This window comes from Littorina saxatilis, unplaced genomic scaffold (genome assembly GCF_037325665.1).
Source record: "Littorina saxatilis isolate snail1 unplaced genomic scaffold, US_GU_Lsax_2.0 scaffold_2641, whole genome shotgun sequence".
Taxonomy (NCBI): Eukaryota; Metazoa; Mollusca; class Gastropoda; order Littorinimorpha; family Littorinidae; genus Littorina; species Littorina saxatilis.
The window spans coordinates 1-14,447 of NW_027129340.1; the positions used below are offsets into that span (position 1 = coordinate 1).

General features: G+C 46.7%; 2 protein-coding genes across 2 annotated transcripts; one reads left to right on the forward strand and one right to left on the reverse strand.

The window, feature by feature from the left end:
* Positions 1-3,954: 3,954 nt before the first annotated feature.
* LOC138957606 (NACHT domain- and WD repeat-containing protein 1-like) lies at positions 3,955-9,760 on the reverse strand (the record flags this gene model as incomplete). Its single annotated transcript, XM_070328693.1, has 5 exons — positions 9,632-9,760; positions 7,764-7,908; positions 6,422-6,594; positions 5,433-5,699; positions 3,955-4,077 (listed from the first exon to the last, which is right to left on the reverse strand). Coding segments are annotated over exons 1-5 (837 nt in total), but the record flags the coding sequence as incomplete, so codon positions are not given.
* Positions 9,761-12,313: 2,553 nt separating this feature from the next.
* On the forward strand, positions 12,314-14,019 carry LOC138957608 (uncharacterized). Its single transcript, XM_070328694.1, has 2 exons — positions 12,314-13,175; positions 13,298-14,019. Exons 1-2 carry the CDS (start codon positions 12,314-12,316, stop codon positions 14,017-14,019), a joined length of 1,584 nt encoding a protein of 527 aa, XP_070184795.1.
* Positions 14,020-14,447: the final 428 nt, after the last annotated feature.

Sequence of the window (14,447 nt, forward strand, 5' to 3'; positions counted from 1 at the left end):
TTCATCTAATCCTTCAAAAACTACAGTGAAGGTTAACAAGAGCATGTTACATAAAGATCTACATAAAACAATGAGGAACATGCACACCAACTTTTATGTTGAGAAGTGAAATCAATCAGTTTCAACGCACAATTGCTGACTTCCCTTAGATGTATGTAATTATCGTGCTATCACTTAAAGTTAAAAAGATTATTAAATCATACCTGTAAGTAATCACAAAGTTACCACATCGAAAGTGTAGAAGTTATCACTTTTCAATCGCCGCAAAGGAAAAACCTATTCCAAAATGGTGAATCCGCAAATGTTTTCATTCATGCAGTTACTTTAGCATGCACGTTGCCCCCCCCCTCCCCCCCACACACACACACACACACACAACCGATATCAGCCGTATTGCTGGCTTTGCGATATTGCTAAAGACAATGCCCTAGTTTTCAATCAAAATGAGGCACTTCCCCAATGAGACAGATTATGAAGTAGCAGACGACAACATGTATGGTTTTCAAATGTGTGTCTGCAGCGTAAGTGAAGCTGTCAAAGATTCTGAAAAGGTGCCTTTGTAGTTCTAAATGCGCCATTTTCGCTGAATAGAAGTCGAAACCATGATCAGTTGATAACGTCCTGGATTTTTACAACAGATCTAGTCTAACTCTAACCACTTCTGAATTAAATTTCGTCACCAATGAAAATCTTAGGCAGAACAAATTGCAACCCGAAAAGTGCATTAGCATGATAACTCATGTAGCACTAATAACCTATGTCCCGACTGTATGTGTGAGGAATATTATTCACCCACGAATTTTTTCTCTCACTTCCACGCACCTACCGTATTTTGATCTGGTTATTTTTCAAACAACAGCACTCAGACGATTACTTTAGGGTTGCGGTGAAAGCCCAACCTGTATCCTTTCAAGTTCAGTTGGTTTCGAGGTGATCAGACAAAGCGAAGGACACTAAAACAATCAGAGTTTGACAGCCTTGAACGATTTCAGGCGATCTCCCTTGCGGCCATCTTTGCAGGTTTGCTTGACTCAGTTACTTGCCCTTTGCACGCCGTGTGCTATCCATCAGTCATCTTCTTTCAATTTGTTCCTCAAAGTTTTCATTTCAATTTAACAAATGTAAAACTAAGTAAAACTGGGTCTTTCGATTGATAAACTCATTCACTCGACGATGGACGTCGTCAGCTCGTTGAGTCAAGTTTTACGATTTCAACAAACTTCCGGTTACGCGACAACATCGCTGTGACGTCATGATAAAAAAAACAAGACTTCTTTACAAACCAACGTAATTTACAACTACTTCAAAATTATATGTCAACAAAATATATGTAGACTATATCATGCTTTCGTATATTATAAACATTAATCATCCAAATTAAACATACCGGCCTCTTTCGGTCACATCGGCTTCGCTGCTCTTGCCGCCGCTCTCTCCCTGCGGTGTCCATTTTCAGTGTCAACTGAAGTTTTGGCGCGCCGAACTTGTGTGTGAACTTGTGTGAGGAATTTTACCGTGTATGCGCGGTCACCTATTACGCAAGAGGTGTGTAAAAAACATGCATCCGTGACATTTTACCTCCATTTTCCTGCCTGACGTAAAACGAAACGAAACTTAATTTGGGGGTATTTATTGACCGTTTTATACGGCTTTTGACAATATTTCCCTATGCTGCCGGCAGGATATACCGACCCGGCATCCTAATGAGGGTGTGTAAACTTGCAAAAGGCAGCTTAACGGGGCTCACACAAACACACACACACACACACACACACACACACACTCGCACACACATGGCGTCGCCCATTTACACAGACAGACAGACAGACAGACAAGCAGACAGACATACAAACACACACACATATACACACATACACACATTCGCACATGCACATGACAGTCAGAAACACAACGACGCCCACTTACACACTAACATACACCCTTATAAGCGGGGGGTGAAAGCGTGGTGGCCAGTGACACAGAACGAACACAAACCAACGCTCGAAGTTCAATTGCCCTACTTTTCTTTTCTGTTTCCTTCAAAAAAAAATTAAAACTCATTGACTTTACCTGCTGGTTAACACTCGGTATGATCTGGGTCAGTGAAACATAACTTCCACGTGCAGCACACAGCGACACCGACACAATGACAGCAGCAGTTTCAACACTGGGTATTGTTGCAGACTTTAGTGCGCTGTCCACGATTTTTTAAAGCACGAGTTTTGGAGTTTTGCCCTACTTTGATAGGTGACGTGGTATCTAACGAGCAGTTTTTACAACTTTCCTCTGCGTGACTTATCTCGATAGGGATAGGTGAGGTCGGGGTACGTAACGCAATATCTAAACCTCCCTGATGTTGACGTCACGCATACACATCGAAGAGGCTTGGTCCAGATACACACGGCGTGAGGTCCTGGCAAACGTGTGACATGAAAGATGTTTTTGATGACGTTGCGAGTACCGTACACGTACACATACACGTACACATACTCATGGACGTCCTTGCTGCAAAAGCACTTTCTAGGCCTCTGTAATGGCTGTCTAGATGAGCCAAAATGCCGGTATCATTGAACAGCATTACATTATAGTTGTCTGTTAGTGAGTTATATGTATTTCTTCCCATGTAAACACTCGTAAACACCCCCACGTATGTGTTTATGCTTTTACAATAAATAGGAGTATCTTTCCACATGCATACATGGAGAAAAAACAACAGCCTGGCTTATTACTGCGCAGAGTGGAGCTTTCTTTGCTGAATTAATTTTGCAAATTAACACAGATGTCGCTTACAAAATTAGTGTGACCCCAGTTAATACAGTGTATGTTCTTGTTCTTCCTGAATGTTTGGAGTCTGTCATAATGCATAACAACTCATGCGATACACGGATCAGCATCGGAGACTTTTTAAAGAGCTGGAACGAACCACAACTGCCTCTTAGTTTACTAACAGGCGTAACACCCCGACTGTATAACTTTACTGGCCATGCACCGAACAACACTAAGAATGCTGAGGCAACGACCTCCCTCTCCTCCCCACCCCTTTTGACTCCGCCCCCTCCCCTCCGCCATTCTCACAGTTATTGTGACTCTATACCAAATGTCTTTGACTTTCTCGCCGTCGAGCTTTTGTTACTCGGCGTTGTGGTTCTATTTCTTGCAAGACTCAATCATATCAAAGAACACGTTGGTTTATGTGCACGTGCAAACTTCATAGACTGATCATATTTAGGAAATAGAGGATTCTGAATGGCATTGTTATATTGCTAAGAGGTGTTCGATCTTGATCTCCGATTTCCAACGGTCTCACATATAACTGATTCACTTTGCACAAGAGGCACGATCGCCAAACCGAGCCCAAGCGCGAAGAAATCCCAAAGACGCTCAGCTTACAAGGTTTGAGGTTTCGAACGGAAATTTAATACAGGGACACCAATTGGTGACAAAAATGCTCAAGGACATGATAGCCCCAACATGGTGAAATGCGTTCTCAAGATCACTTACAATGGTCAAGGGGGCATGAAGACGAACGAATAAACAGGTAATTCAGTTCTTGTTCTCAAAACTAGAGCTAGACAGACGCTCATACTTAGACAGAAGGACTGATACAATAAATCATGGACAGACAAGATCTTCAAAATAAAGTCAAGCGCTCTTGATATAGACAAAAACAATAAGTGAGAATTGATTCTTTTTTTATATTTAGGACATTTACTTCCAATTGTTCCTACGATAGTGTCGTCATTGGCGCTCTAGCTGCCTCTTTTCAGTAAGATTCTCACAAACAGACAGACACAAATACGAAGGTCAAGGTAGTCCCATAACACACACATCAGTTTGGTCGTCTCGGAGCAAGGTGTCACATATCTTCTCTTCTCTGGGGATTCGCTTTGTGATGGCGGTTGAAACAAACGTACAGACAAACGAACAGACTGACAACAAAAAAAACCCACTTACCTGACTGGCGGCTTTAGCCATGAGAGATGTTTTCCCACAACCACTGAGGCCGAAGAGGACAAGAGGCTTTCGAGATGTTCCCATCACGTAGTCGTGGATTTGTTCTACTACGTCTTCTCGGCCCTGTAGGAAATAATAGAATTAACAGTAACCATCAGTCTTTGCAAATCCACTGTATGCAACAGTTTAAAATGATAGAATTAACAGTAACCATCAGTCTTTACAAATCCGCTGTATGCAACAGTTTAAAATGATAAGATTATTAGTAACCATTAGTATTTACAAATCCGCTGTATGCAACAGTTTAAAATGATAGAAATAACAGTAACCATCAGTCTTTACAAATCCGCTCTATGCAACAGTTTAAAATGATAGAATTTACAGTAACCATCAGTCTTTACAAATCCGCTGTATGCAACAGTTTAAAATGATAGAATTAACAGTAACCATCAGTCTTTACAAATCCGCTGTATGCAACAGTTTAAAATGATAGAATTTACAGTAACCATCAGTCTTTACAAATCCGCTGTATGCAACAGTTTAAAATGATAGAATTACTAGTAACCATTAGTCTTTACAAATCCGCTGTATGCAACAGTTTCCCTTTTACAGTGACATCAACAGCGGAGTATGGCTGCTTAAATGGCGGGGTAAAAATGATCATACACGTAAAAACCTACTCGTGCAAAAATCACGAGTGTATGTGGGAGTTTCAGCCCATGAACGCAGAAGAAGAAGAAGAAGGCATCAAAGGAACAACGCACAGAGTGACATGCCATGGGTGACCGAGTGGTAACGCACTTGCGCTCGGAAGCGAGAGGTTGCGAGTTCGACCCTGGGTCAGGGCGTTAGCAATTTTCACCCCCCTTTCCTAACCTAGGTGGTGGGTTCAAGTGCTAGTCTTTCGGATGAGACGAAAAACCGAGGTCCCTTCGTGTACACTACATTGGGGTGTGCACGTTAAAGATCCCACGATTGACAAAAGGGTCTTTCCTGGCAAAATTGTATAGGCATAGATAAAATTGTCCACCAAAATACCCGTGTGACTTGGAATAATAGGCCGTGAAAAGTAGGATATGCGCCGAAATGGCTGCGATCTGCTGGCCGATTTGAATGCGTGATGTATTGTGTAAAAAAATTCCATCTCACACGGCATAAATAAATCCCTGCGCCTTGAATATGTGCGCGATATAAATTGCATAAAATAAAAAATAAAAATAAAAAAAATAAATCCCTGCGCTTTGCTATTGGTGCTCGTTGGTTTGTAACAAAAAGTCAGCTGTGTCGCAGATTCTTTGGAATGCATAACAGTTGAAGTGTACGACATGGTTTTACCGTACGGGCGTTGGTTGGCTGGTTGGTCGTTATTTATTTATTGTCTCTTCAGCTATGTTGCTATCCGGGACCGATGCACGTTTCTTTTCTCAGTTCACCTTGAGGGCGTTAAATAACTTCAAATGTTATCATCAGCCACTCACCTGAAAAGCCGTGACGTGATTGCGACAGGCGTGCAGGTGCTGGAGCGGCTCGTTGTACACTGGGTCATTGGCGAGCTTCACGTGCTTGTCCATGGCGTTGTCAATCTGCCGGGTGACGTCACCGTAGAATTTCTCGCAGAAGGTCTCGAAGTAGCTCTTGTGGGACTCGTTGGTCTCGTCGATTCCTTCTTTGCCAGTCCACTCCACGGAGAAACGGGCGATGTTGGCGGGGACCAGCGCCTTTGGCAGCTTCTCGTCTCGAAGCGTCTGAAAGTTGATTGAGACACTTGATTTGTTACAACAGTATTTTCCTGTCAGTACAATCACGCTATTAATCATTTGTTCATGTCAGTACAATTAAGCTAGTAATCATTCTCATCAAATCTTCTCATGCTCTTTTTATGCAACGGTATTTTTGTTATGTCAGTTCAATCGCGATTTTACTTATTTCCTGAATCTGTTCCTTCTTTTAAAAGCAAAGAAATCGTCATCATCGTTGCAATATGCACACATATGAAAATATCACAATGCGCAATAGCAGTTAAACAACATTCTCAAAGATGGAATATCTCCATGAGAAGCTTTATTTACGTCGCGTCGCTTTCCACAGTTTGCTGCCTAGTCTGCAAACTTGAAAAACAATTCAAGCCACCGTGGCACAGAACTCCAAATTGAGATATTTCGTATGTACAGAGTGAAAACAGCAACATGCACACGTATCAAAATGGCATGTTCACAAAGGTGAAAGGGTAATCTGGGCTCTGTTAATCTCAGTTAGAAGAGTACTGGACTTTGTGATCCTCGCGTCACAGCTTCGAATCCAGGCCGGGATAGACACGGGTCAACTTCATGTTCAGGCTCAGAGTCCCCCCTCCGTGTCACCGCGATTCTAGTGGGAAGAAGCGATCCGAATTTCGCAGCAATGGGATAATAAAGTAATTTTAAAAAAAAACCGAAGGTAAACAAAATAAATATACATATATATTTACATTAAGAAGTCTCTGAGCATCGTTGTCAACAGTGTTGGCAGCCACGTCCACAAACTTGCAGGCCATGCGCAGAAGAGTGATATTGATGTTGGTGATCTCCCGGATGTAAGCCAGGCAGTGCTCCTCCGTGTTCTTAGCCTTGAGGCAGCCTCGTTCCACTTCACGCTCCGTCACTGCACATGGCAAAAGCAGAATATGAACTGCTATAAACTATAGCCGCTCCTCCGAAGGCCGAGTACGGCTGCCTTAATGGCGGGGTGATTAAAAACCATCATGTTCCCGTAATCGTCCCAGTTTGAGTCACCTTCTTTGTACCAAGTGGCAATGCGAGTGTTTTCAGCGCGGGTACGCTCAACAACAACTACTACAACAACAGGAGCAGCAGCATCAACATCAACAACAACAACAACATAAACAACAGGAGGAGCAGCATCAACAACAACAACAACAACAACAACAACAACAACAACAACAAACAACAACAACAACAACATCAACCCGGTTATGATGTAACGATGTTATGAAAAATTGATCGAAGATGCTCAAATAACCGAATCAATAGCTACCACAAAAGTACCATAAAAGACTCAACAATATACAGTTGGATTTTTTTTTATTTTCAATTGGTTTGTTTGGAGTGCAGTGACTATTTGATCATGCTCAGATACCTGAAACATGTACCAAACAAGTTTCACTAAAGACTCTGCATTTATTTATTTGCTTTTGTTTGGTTTGGTTGGTTCAGCGTAGTGACTTGTGGTTAACGTATATCTCAGTAGCTGGTCGTCAACTTCAATAATCACTGGCGCCGATATATCTATGTGTGGAATACAATAAGCTAAAACACACCTTTCTTCTGGCGTAAAAAATCATGTAAACCAAAACCTATATCCGGAAGCTGTTGCATGGGACAAAATATCTGTTTGCATGACAAATGTTAATGGAAGTTGTCGCTTTACCAAACTATTCACATAATTATCTGGAAAGGCAGGGGTGAACCTAGGAGCGGAGGGGGGGGGGAGGGGTGTGGGGGTGAACAGGGTGCACGAGCACCCCCTCCAGCTAAAAACAAAATAAGCGATGCTTTCTTACTTGATAATTTAGTAAGATGATTCCGTGGCAATTTCTAAGCTTAATGGCACCATTTTGTTTCTTCGAACAAACAATTTTTCCGGGGGGGGGGGGGTGGGGTGGTGTGGGCATGCCCCCGGAACTCCTCTAGCAGTCTGAGACGCTCGGAGCGCCCTCGATTTACACTTTTGAATTCTAAGTGTAACCCCCCCCCCCTCATAAACTAACTTATCCGCCCTTAAAGGGTGATGCTGCCTTATGACCTCCTTACCTGACATGAAGTAGTTGTGCACCTGGTCCCTGGTGAGCTTCCTGCCCAGGAAGAGGACCTGGGCGGCCTTGCGGAGAATCCTCTGAATCTTGCCCAGCGTCTCCCACCACGTGTTCTGGTCCAGCTCCATCAGCCTCTGGTGTCTCTGGATTATGATTAAAACAAGAGACGTACTTTAATTTGCTTTCTACATTTAGTCAAGTTTTGACTAAATGTTTTAACATAGAGGGGGGAATCGAGACGAGGGTCGTGGTGTATGTGTGTTTGTGTTTGTGTGTGTGTGTGTGTGTGTGTGTGTGTGTGTGTGTGTGTGTGTGTGTGTGTGTAGAGCGATTCGGAGTAAACTACTGGACCGATCTTTATGACATTTTTCATGAGAGTTCCTGGGTATGATATCCCCAGATTTTTTTTCGATTTTTCGATAAATGTCTTTGATGACGTCATATCCGGCTTTTTGTAAAAGTTGAGGCGGCACTGTCACACCCTCATTTTTCAATCAAATTCATTGAAATTTTGGCCAAGCAATCTTCGACGAAGGCCGGACTTTGGTATTGCATTTCAGCTTGGAGGCTTAAAAATTAATTAATGACTTTGGTCATTAGAAATCTGAAAATTGTAATTAAAATTATTTTTTTATAAAACGATTCTAAATTACGTTTTTCGTATTCTTTATCATTTTCTGATTCCAAAAACATATAAATATGTTATATTCGAATTAAAAACAAGCTCTGAAAGTTAAAAATATAAAAATTATGATTAAAATTAAATTTCCGAAATCGATTAAAAACAATTTCATCTTATTCCTTGTCCGTTCCTGATTCCAAAAACATATAGATATGATATGTTTGGATTAAAAACACGTTCAGAGAGTTAAAAAGAATAGAGATATAGAAAAGCGTGCTATCCTCCTCAGCGCAACCGCTACATCGCTTTTCTGGATTGTTAATTTCACTGCCTTTGCCACGAGCGGTGGACAGACGATGCTACGAGTGTACGGTCTTGCGGAAAAAATGCAATGCGTTCAGTTTCATTCTGTGAGTTCGACTGAGCTTGACTAAATGTTGTATTTTCGCCTTACGCGACTACTTGTTTATTTTGTGTGTGTGTGTGTGTGTGTAGAGCGATTCAGACTAAACTACTGGGCTGATCTTTATGAAATTTGACATGAGAGTTCCTGGTTATGATATCCTCAGACGTTTTTTTTCATTTTTTTTGATAAATGTCTTTGATGACGTCATATCCGGCTTTTCGTGAAAGTTGAGGCGGCACTGTCACGCCCTCATTTTTCAACCAAATTGGTTGAAATTTTGGTCAAGTAATCTTCGACGAAGCCCGGACTTCGGTGTTGCATTTCAGCTTGGTGGCTTAAAAATCAATTAATGACTTTGGTCATTAAAAATCTGAAAATTGTAAAAAAAATATTTTTTTTATAAAACGATCCAAATTTACGTTCATCTTATTCTCCATCATTTGCTGATTCCACAAACATATAAATATGTTATATTTTGATTACAAACAAGCTCTGAAAATTAAATATAGAAAAATTATTATCAAATTTTTTTTTCGAAATCAATTAAATTACATATTCTTACCCGAATCACATAAAGCATTGTCACAGACTCACATGCTAGGTACTGAAAACGCTAACCCATCACAAACATTTTAAGGGAAGCAACCCACTCCAAAAAAGGCTGAAATAGCCATGGCAATGGGCAGGTTCCCCGGGAGTTACCTCCCATATGGCTACTTCCCATCAGCCACCACACAGCCCATCATTCGTCTTTTCAGCAGCGTGGTGTGAGGGTGCTCTGAATTTTCGCTAGATAGCGGCTGACTGTGTGAGCTTTTTGCCTGCCAGCCGCGTTTACCTGTCGTTCTCCCGTGCGGGCGCCAGCCTTGGTGAGCCCGTTCTTGTTTGTTTCCAACTTTCCTTGTTGTTGTTGCTGATATTTCGTCCCTAGGACATAGTTATCAGTAACTGTTGGTGTTGCCGCCATTTGCATTTCGTCAGCTTGCTGTCGTTTTTCATTGTTTGGCATGTAACCGGCGCTTGTTTCTGTAATTTGTTCTGCAAGCTTGGTTTTTTTTGTTGCTAACGTTCGTTTTGTTTACGGAATTTTCAGTCCGTGTTTTCTACTTACGTTGTTTGCATTATTTTCGCCTTACGTTTGTGCTTTTTGTCAAGTCATTATGGCTGACTCTGACAGACGTAAGAGTAAGGGCAAGGGCGACGTGAAGGGCAAGATTAAGCCCAAGTCGTCTTCTAAGCCGGTAGTACTGGTTACGGATGCGGAACGCAATACTGTACTTTCGGTTACGATTTCACCTCCGAGGGAGGCTACGGAGGCTCGTCCTTCTCCTTCTGTTGTTTCTGCGCCTTCCCCTTTGTCGGCGCCGGAACAGGGGGCACTTGTGTCCTCTTTAATTAAGTCGTTAGTTCCAGAGATCCGGTCTTTGGTGCAACAGGAAATGCAGCGTTCGTCGGCTTCCGGTAGTGCTGCGGTGCCTCCTTCCGTGGGGGGTGTACAGTCCCTCTCTTCTCTGGTGGCTTCCGGTTCGGGGGTACAACTTCCTGCCTCTGCCTTTACCACTTCTGTCAGTGGACATTCAAGTAAGTCGACTTGGTCCCACAGCCTTCGCGAGGCGTCGGGACACTCCCTGCTGGGAGGCAAGTCAATTGGGCAGAGTCGCACTCTGCATTCTCCTGGTGACTCGTCCTCCCGTTTCGGCTTGGACGTTGGTAGCCAGTCTGTGCTTTACACTGATGTCCGTCCCCGCCAGAATGTCCGGGACTGTGACTCTCAGCAGCAGCTTCCGTTTACGGTCGCCACATTTCCGGCTTCCTGTCCTCACTTCCCGCTCAGCCGGTTGTGAGGGTATGGATTACAGGCTGGCCTCAGGGCCTTGCGGCCCCCGGCCATAGCCTGCTCCGGTTTCGGCCGGATACGCTGCCCCTCTTCCGAGTACATCAGCTTGGATCCCGGAGAGGGAACAACAGCGTTCAGCGGTGGCACATGCTGTGCATCAGCTGGGGCGGTCGTCTTCGTCCCCGGACGGGATGTCGACTTCCGCTCACCCACTTCCGGTCGTTTCCGATGCGTTTTCGGCTTTCCCTTTGTCTGCTGGCCGCGGGGTGAGCCGAGAACAATTTCGGCGTCACGACTTTCCGGTTTCCGGACAGGTCGCGGACGTTTCGGCTTCGGTTGTGGATGATTACGATCCTCCGTTTGACCAGTCTGAGGTTCAGTCTCTGGTTAGCGAGGATCCACGTACGGGATTTCCGTCTCGTCTTCGGACTATTCTGAGTTCCGCGGCGGAAGTTACATCCCGCTACTTTCCTGAGGGGGCTTCGGCTTCCGGAGTTTCGGCTTCCGTTCCTCCCTCAGCAATGGCCGACTTCCTTCCCGGGAGGGAGGACACTTCCTCCTTCCGGTTTGTTTAGTCACCGGCAGTGGCCTACCACCTTTCTCAGGTGCTTGCGAAGTCTTCGCGCCAGAGTGGTGGTTTGCCCCCCGTGCCTGTCCCGCTTCTGGTTCCGTTTGGGCCGGTTCCGGAGCAGGCACAGTCTTGGGTTGCTTCGGGGGCTGAATCCTCTTCCGGTGGCACTTCGGGTCATCAGAAGTTTGTTCTGCCTTCGAACAACCGGAACCTGATAGCGTCTTTTTCGCGTCCCCGGTCTTCGTTACCGTTGACGAGGGATCTGCTGCCTCTTTTGTCAAAACAGGTCAAGAGCGATTCTGTTTTGTCAGTAAAAGAGTCGACGCTAGTCAGTTTGGAGGAGATCGCACGCCAGCTTTTGGAGCTTGCGTCTATCTCCGACACTCTGGTTCGCACTCTGTCTCGGTCTCTGACCGATTCTCTCGTTCCGTTCACCCTTAGCGAGGAGCAGAACGCGGATGACATTTCTGTTCTTCTCGCTGCTCTCGCGAAGGTGAACGAGGAACAGACGCGGCTCTCCTCCCTGCAATATGCACACGCGGTGATGAGCAGGAGGGATCTGTTTCTGGACCACTCTCACTTCTCGGACCAGGCTACCAGGGATGCCCTTTGGGTATCCCCGGTTGTAGAGGGGTCTCTGTTCGGCCAAATGGCGGTAGACGCTCGGCAGAAAGAGATCCAGTCACTCAAGGACACGCAGTTCTGTGACTTTGCTCTACAGGGCATGAGGCAGGCTAAGCCTTCACAGCAAGTGAAGGCTCAGTCTTCGTCTTAACCCAAGCCTGAGTCCAAGAGACCTGCACAGCAGTCGTCTCGAGGTGGGAAGAAACGGACTGCGTCGGGAAGGGGGCGTGGCGGCTCTGGTAGCAAGCCTCACCCCCAATGAAGTGCTCCCGGTCTCACCCCCCTTCCGCCCTCCACACCAGTGATGGCGGGAGGCCCCTCCCGGGTACTCTCCAATTGGATGGTCTCTGTAGACAGCCAATGGATAGTGGGAGTGGTGAGATCGGGCTTCCGTCTCCTATGGCGGGAAGAGATCGAAGGCACCTCTTTCCCGGCGGCCGCCGCCCTTCAAACCCCCCTCCTCGCAGGAAGCAAGGTCCGTTCTTCAGATGGAAATTGTCTCCCTGGTGCAGAAGGGTGCGGTAGAGAGGGTCCTGGACCAAAGATCTCTGGGATTTTACGGGCGTCTTTTCGCCGTTCCCAAGGCTTCAGGGGCCTGGCGTCCCGTCTTGGACTTATCTCTTCTCAACACTTTCTTGAGAGAGATCAAGTTTAAGATGGAGACGCCAGCTACGGTCAGGGACTCTCTCCGCCCAGGAGATTGGGCGACCTCTATAGAACTGACGGATGCATATTTTCACATTCTTATGCATCCGTCCGACCGGAAGTGGCTTCGTTTCCGGTGGGGCGATCAGGTCTACCAGTTCCGTGAACTCCTCTTCGGGCTGTCTCTCGCACCGTGGATTTTTACCATGGTGGTGAGACAGTTTTGGGCCCTGGTAAAGTCGCAGGGTATCAGACTGCGGGCTTATCTGGACGATTGGCTCATCCTGAACCAATCCCAGATAGGCTGTGCGCAGCATACCCAATCGGTTCTTCGACAGGCCTCCTTGCTGGGGTTCTCGATCAACCGATCAAAGTCAGAGTTGATCCCGTCTCGGACATTCACTTATCTGGGGATGTCTTTCGACACAGTGGCTTGGACTGTCCAACCTTCCCAGAGCAGGGTGGACAAGCTCCAAGCTCAGATCCGCTCCACTTTGCCTCTCCTGCAGGCTTCCCTCAGGTCTCTGGCCTCCATCTTGGGGCAGATGGAGTCTAGGGCTCTGTTGGTTCCTCTGGGCAGGGTCCACAAACGGCCTTTGCAGGCAGCACTGAAACCGTTTGTGGACTCATCTCAGGTGGACTGGAACGCCCTTGTCCCTCTTCAGAGATGGTTCCAGTCCGCGACCCTTCCGTGGTTGGACACGGGTTGGGTCGGGTCTGCCAAGGAGTGCCGATTGCTTTGTCACCCCCAGATTTCACGGATGCTTCCCTACGGGGGTGGGGAGCGCACACGGATCTACACACGGTGTCAGGTCTGTGGTCGGCAGAACAGAGCCAGTGGCATATCAACTTGCTGGAGCTAGAAGCAGTAGCTCTAGCTCTAGTCGAGTTTCTGCCCTCCCTGCAGGCCAAGCATGTTCGTCTGTTTACAGACAACACGACTGTGGCCGCTTATCTCAACAAGCAGGGAGGCTCGCGGTCCCCGTCTCTCTCGGACAGGGTCTGCGAGATTCTGAAGTGGTGTGCTCGGCACCACATCATTATCTTGGCCAGGTTCCTTCCAGGGAGGCTGAACACTCTGGCGGACGCTCTCAGCCGGTCCGACAGGGTGCTTCGGTCAGAGTGGACCATCACTCACGGGGCACTGCTGCGCCTTTGGGCCCAGGTCCAAAAGCCTCTCGTGGATCTGTTTGCCACCAGGTTCTCGAAGAGGCTTCCGGTGTTCGTCTCGCCATTCCCAGATCCCCAGGCTTGGCGAGTGAACGCTCTGGACATCTCCTGGACGGGTCTGGAGGCGTACGCCTTCCCGCCTTTCCAATTACTCAGCCGAGTAATTCGAAAGGCGGAACTGGAGGGGCCGACTCTTCTTCTGGTCGCCCCTCTCTGGCCGTCGCAGGTCTGGTTCCCAGACCTGCTTCGGCTCGCCCAAGGGCCTCCCATTCCTCTCTCCCTCGGGAGAGGGGAACTCGTGCAGCCCCGAACAGGCGTTCCACACGAGGAGCCCAGTCTTCTGAAGCTTCACGTGTGGAGGTTGTTCGGGACTCACTGAGGCGCTCTGGGGCGTCTTCTCTGACGCTGGACCTGGGGGCCGTTCACATAGGGCTTCCACAGCGTCCGTTTATGCCTCTCACTGGAGGTCCTGGTCCACCTGGTGTTCTTCTCTGACGCTGGACCTGGTGGGCCGTTCACATAGGGCTTCCACAGCGTCCGTTTATGCCTCTCACTGGAGGTCCTGGTCCACCTGGGGTTAGTGCGGTTGCGCCTCGCTCTATGCAGGTCGCCAACCATCTCTCCTTTCTCTTCTCACAGGGCGCGTCCGTTTCCTCTTTGAGGGTCCGGCGCTCTGCGATTTCCGCTACACTCAAACAGATTGGTCGTTCGATCAATGTAGGGGGAGTGATAGCGGCCGTGATTAAGGGTGCTTCTCTTAAGCAGGTCAGGTCCAGATTGGCCACCCCTAAGTGGGATCTGTTCCTG

Coding starts and splice junctions, on each gene's coding strand:
- LOC138957608 (XM_070328694.1), top strand. CDS start 12,314: ATGGAAATTGTCTCCCTGGTGCAGAAGGGTGCGGTAGAGAGGGTCCTG. Junction 13,176..13,297: donor CCTTCCGTGGTTGGACACGG/GTTGGGTCGGGT, acceptor TGTGGTCGGCAG/AACAGAGCCAGTGGCATATC.